This window comes from Macrobrachium nipponense, chromosome 14, assembly GCF_015104395.2.
Source record: "Macrobrachium nipponense isolate FS-2020 chromosome 14, ASM1510439v2, whole genome shotgun sequence".
Taxonomy (NCBI): Eukaryota; Metazoa; Arthropoda; class Malacostraca; order Decapoda; family Palaemonidae; genus Macrobrachium; species Macrobrachium nipponense.
The window spans coordinates 37,059,566-37,065,565 of NC_087207.1; the positions used below are offsets into that span (position 1 = coordinate 37,059,566).

Below are 6,000 nucleotides of genomic sequence, written 5' to 3' on the forward strand. Positions count from 1 at the left end.
ACGGTTTTTTGGACTGCTCCTTGTCTAAGCATCGGATGTAGCTGAAAGTTGACATGTATATTTTACAGCCACACGCAAATTTTGTCAGCATTATCAATAACCTAAACCCAATAGTTTTAATTTTTATAGAGTAAAAATGATCCAGCCAACGCCATGGCCAATGATTACGAGCCAAGAGTCGAAAAACATTCATTACGTAAGCAAGGTAAACACCTTTTGACGAAATGTTGCCCCACCCATCCACCAGACCGAAACTCCATCGGCTCTGAAACCCAAAGACTATATGAATGGTGGAACAATACATAGATGTGGATGGGGTATCAGTGCTAGCATAGTAATACTACTGTAGCAGTAGTGCCGCAACAGTATAGCAGTAATATACATGAATTAAACGTTTAGGCCAACTGCTGGGATCCTTGAGGATCATTTAGCACTTCTTACAACTACTCGAAAAATTAGTTTTTATAGCCAGAAGTTAAATTTTCTAATCCAACAATGCCCATGGTAGCCTTCAGTGTTCTCCTGAATTATAACGAGGCGAAAGTGGGTGGAGCCTCATGAAGTCATCATTCTGACGATAATTATTGGTGAAGGTTTAAAGCCAATATATGGTACCGGCTATTTTTTTTCAGTAAATAGGTAGATAGCCAATAAATAAAAATTGCTTGACATTGGATATAGCAGTTATCAAATCAAGCTTGTCTACTATGTTTTTGAAAATTACCAACTATTCCCTACATCTTGTCAATCTGATTGTGACATATAAAGTACTATAATTTCTTAGGAAACCTATTTTGGGAGTTAGACTAATAATCGAAGTGTTTTTGTATTTATTAACATATTTTGTTGGTTTGTTCATTATGACAATTATCAGTGGAGAGGCTCCAGAGTTCATAAAGGTGTACTGCTTTGCTTGTATTTAAATTTGTATGTCATTGTTGCCAGAGGTTTAGTCTTCGTTATGTATAGCCAATCATCCATCGAGAAAGAGGGAAGAAATGCTGTCATAAGTTACGTAACGAGTGCGTTCGAAACCTTATCTCTTGAGTAAGTTGGCCCATCTTAAAAAAAAGTCACTTTTACATTATAAGTACCAAATTTATTCAACCTACGTAATGCAGAATACAGTCAAAATTTATGTGTAGATATAATATGTATTCTGAATAAGTTATATTTATGAAATACATAGATAAAAAGTTATTGCGAAAAAACCGTGTTACAGAGGCCCTGAATCTCATAGTAATTCATTCCAAGCCCTACAAAAACACCACAGTAAATTTTAAAATAAAGCTAAATTGGCCAATAAACAATGAAATACAACCAATTTGGACCATTCAGTACCTAACCTAACCATTACTGTACCTGTAAATAAAGTGTATTAGTGTACAGGGTACAAGAAATACTGTACGTGTATGTAGTAAAATGTGGAACCTTACCTTTCGAGTGAGGCGATGTCCGAAAGTGGCGACAGAGGAGGAGGACAAATGGCAGAAAATATAAACGCTTAACTTCATGCAACACATTAAAAGATGGCAGAAAACATTAACACTTAACTTTATGAAACACATTAACAAATGGCAGAAAACATTAACACTTCTTGATTATCTCCATCGTCATCTTCATAGAAAGCCTCCTCTTCTTTCCGTGAACTTCAGCAACATTCTTGGGACCCATGGCTAATAATGTAAGTAATTGAGTTCACACACAACACGATAAAGTAACTTACAGTTCAATGAAAGTGAAATCACTAACACGAATTTACGTTAACGAACGTAATCTACGTAACGAACGAATTCCACGTGTGTACGATAATGCTGCCAAAACAAAATGGTTGAGGAACTCCCTCCCTTATGTAGATGCGTGACAGGATAGATGCTGACCAATAGGAGAGCAGGATCTTACGGCAGTAACTAGCATCAGGAACCAATGGGAGAGTGGGAGGATGGTGGAGAGAGTACAGAGTTAGCGGCGCACGAGGTTTAAGATTGTTCTTGGCGGCCCAGGTGAATCTCGGACTTTACAGTACACCCTTTCGCAACCTGGATTTTTCGTTACGTAGGGATTTCATATGTAGGAGTATGACTGTATTAGATTTTAATTTGCCTTTTGTCGTCTGTTGAAATTTTGACCTCAGAGACTGACATTCCAGTTTTCCTTTACAATAAAATTTATTCTCTGGAAACTCGTTACTCATCAGGGCAGTTCATGTATAGTCGTTGGTGTGGCCCGCAAGGTAACCGTTTTTCAGTGCCATACTACAAAATCTGGTGTCTTGTACCCAGTGACCTAAAGTACGTAATTTGATATGTTGTACCCAGTGCATGCTTTGCAACTTATAAGTTTGTAAATATACTTCTCAAGACTGCATCCCACACTTTCAACCACAACTTCTCAATTATGTAGTGATATGTTAAAAGTGCGTTACCATTCAGGTTTATGATAGCATTGTACCCAAGGTGGGAAGTTATCCAGTTGAAATGCATTTTTTCCCCTTCAACTTGCTCCACATTTGTGTAGTATCATTTTTGTTTGCACACTTCCCTTTGATGGTGTAGGGTTTCAGATGAAATTTATTTGCATGCTAAGGAGGTGCAGTTGCAGTTGGGTTTAGTGCTGCTGAGATAGGAATACTTGCTTTCTTTTTTATATTGCACAGTAGTGCATTAAGACTTAATCCATTTTTTTTTCATATAAATGTAGTTAGCATGTACTTCAAATTGAGTCAGCCATAAAGATATAAGTTGCATTGTATTCAGCTTTATAGCTGTTTTTAAGAAATTACAAAGTGTTTAAAATTTATATTACCTTCGTAAAAATATTGCAGTTCAGGGTCTCATATTATTAATTAAAAAACAATAAGTACTGTCATTGCGAGATTCAAGATTTTGATGAGTGAGTGTGTTGTAGTATAGGAAATGTGTTCATCGGATCATCCTCCAGATTAAAAAAGAAAACATGATTAACTAGATAATCATGGTTGATACTTTTTTAAATGGCAACTCAGTTGAATCTGATTTCACTGTATCGCAAAATTCTTTTATGATGCTTTGTTATGAACTTCTTTATTCTGTTAAAGATTTACTTAGAATATATATTATTATCCTTCATACTAATGAAACATGGTATCTTCCCAGTCATCACCCCAGACCTCAACGCAACCTACTTTAGCTCCCTTAAGACCCTTGAAAACCACTGCCTTGGACAAGCATACATCACTGAGGTCGATCTCTGAAGAGTTAAGCTCACCTACCTCAGTCCCCAAACCACCTGCTACTAACAAGCAGCATAGCGGTGCAGCGAGAGTACGTTCCATCGATAAGCTTAAGGCTGATGGTCAGTCACTGGAAAGGAAAGAGTTTCCAAGACCGCCATACCCATATTCTTGCATCACTGCTTTGGCTTTGAAAAACAGTAAGGAGGGAACGTTACAGGTTCAGGAAATCTATAAATTTATCCAATGTTTTTTCCCCTTCTTTCGCACAGGTCCTTCACACTGGCAGAATGCCATAAGGCATTGCCTCAGCATGAATAAGTGCTTTATAAAATTAGTAGTTCCAAGGTTAGGTGATCGAAGGTGTCATTTATGGACAGTTGATAAAAAGTACTCTTCAAAATTAGAACAAGATTTACAAAAGTATCATTCAAAATATGCAGATGATATCAAAAGTTCCATGGAATGTCCGCAGTTTCTCAGCCACCTCATGAAAGGAAGCTTGCGAATTGAGTATTCAAGTAGTGATGATGAAAATGATGATGAAGACAGCTCTACAGCAGCTGCCAGCATTCAAAAATTAACTATTAGGCCAAAAGAAGACACTCATTCACTCTCTCCTTTCCTTGTCACAGGGGAGGTTTCTCTTTCAAACACCAATATCTCTATCCAAAATTTACGTGATATTGCTAATCAGGAAAAGCACAATGCCACAGCAGCCACTGATGCGCCTGAAGTAATTGTTCTTGAGTAATGAGTTAGCCAGTCAAGGTTTGTCTATATAAGTAAGCTGTAGAATGAGATGTTTCTTTGCTATTGCAATGAAGAAATATGTGCATTCATTAAATTATGTCATATGCCATGATGTTTGTAAGGAGTACTAAAAAGAATTTCACAATCGTGACATAGATTGCAATCTTGAATTTTCCAGGCTACCGAATGTATGTCAATTCCATGTTTATAGGTACAATATTTATTTTTTAACACAAAATTGTGTTACAGGATGGATAAAGAATTGGGAGGGGTTAAAAGTTTAAAAATTTGAGGTGCGCAGTTTGCAAATCTTCAATATACTGTAATGGGATGCAGTTTTGCAGTTCTTTACAGTTTGTCTTTTTTTCTTTTGTGATTTTTCCCTTTGCATATGATTGGAAAAGTAAAGACGTACCACATCGACTCACACATACTCTAAAAAGTTAAATTCTCTGTTTTTCTTTTTGGCAATCCAGATGGAATGTGTTTAGGTATATCGGTAAAATGCGACATATATGTACAGTACAAGCGAGTTGCGTTATATGATGAATGTTCCAGACCTATTTTAACTTCTGTATGGAAATGTGTTATGGACCAATCATCAGTCATTAATTACCATAAAATTTTTGCCATGTTTTAAGAGCTTGAATTTAAGAGAAATCACAGGTTTAGATTTAGATTAGAGGTTTGACAAAAAATACGTATTGGGAATATTGGTTTTTTGTATGCATTTTGTTATTATGTTAAGAGTTAAAATTCCTTTATCATAGTTAATTTTACATGGTTTTTCAAAAAAATGTTTTACTATGTAATACTATTGATGGTGCCTGCTAAAGTATTGCAATACTGAGTTTTGACCAGGTTATAGGGTTCTTCACGAATGTCCGTGAATAGAACTTGCTTTGAACTTGACTTATTGTCTCATCCATAGATGATATGCTTTTTTGTTTTCTTTTAATGTATTGATCCTTCAAATGAGTTGCCATTTATTCTGTGATGTTGAACATGATAGTACAAGTAAGGTAATTAAAACTTGTATATATTTTGTGATATCCTTCTCTTTTTTTATGTAAATAAAAATAGAAACGGCATTAATAGTCCCCCCTTTTTTTATTTTCATTTTTTTTAAAGGTTTAGTAACAGGCAGAATTCCGTTGTGCTAATATTATGTAATGTTGAAAATATGTATATGTTTGTGTACAGATGTATTTTTTTTTCACTGATGATATGTATCGGGTATATTGAGATCTCATTGTTGTAAGTTATGTTTAAACCGTATATAACATTTTTTTTGTATAAATGTTGGATTTTATGTAATTCATTGTGAGAGTTTTCAGAATTATTTTAAGCAAGCTTTTTGTATTTGCTAACTGGAGAATTGTATGTGGTTTTTGAATGCATTTTGTAATTGGTGATAAAGTTGATTACATATTTTTATAAATAAAAGTGACAAGTTATTAGCTTTTCATGTTAACCTTCAGCAGTAATGGTAAAATTTTGGTTTTGTAAATAAGTGAAGAAGTATGCAATGTTGGAATTGTTTTATATACTTTAATGTGGATACACCCTAACTTATCCAGGGAGTTGTATCCTACCTGGCCAGCAACTCCTGCCCCCATAAATGGATGTACATTGTAACCTGGTGGATGGGGGAGACCTTAGCCTTCTGGCTTAACCTTACAGTTAAATTCTTTGTCCTACCTGGCTGCCCCATCTTAATGTAGCCCTAGAGTGGTACAGGCAGTGACCAGTTACAGGCCCGTACCCAGAGTGTTTTTTTGGGTGGGGGGGAGGGGGTTATTTCCCCAAAACTGGACCTTTTCTTCCATAGGTATATACAAGATGAAATACTTGAAAATGTTATTTTAGGTACATTAAGAAAAAAAATTGGGTATGGGGTGAATGCCCTTCTACCTGATTAAACCCCTTCCACACAATCAAGCTTTGCCCAAGGAACTTTGCTCGATGTGGCACCAGAAGCGGGAAAAGTCAGAATGTCATCCGCTGTTTCTACGCTTCCGACATCACATCAAGCA

The 6,000-nt window shown here is 35.9% G+C and overlaps 1 protein-coding gene across 1 annotated transcript in view; it reads left to right on the forward strand.

Moving 5' to 3' along the window:
* The window catches only part of LOC135226469 (forkhead box protein N4-like), a 61,108-nt gene extending 55,687 nt beyond the window's left edge, over nt 1-5,421 (forward strand). Inside the window, exon 5 of the mRNA XM_064266072.1 lies at nt 3,135-5,421. Coding sequence (XP_064122142.1) covers nt 3,135-3,965 — 831 coding nt within the window. The 3' untranslated portion in view covers nt 3,966-5,421. The remainder of the gene's footprint in view (nt 1-3,134) is intronic.
* Nucleotides 5,422-6,000: the final 579 nt, after the last annotated feature.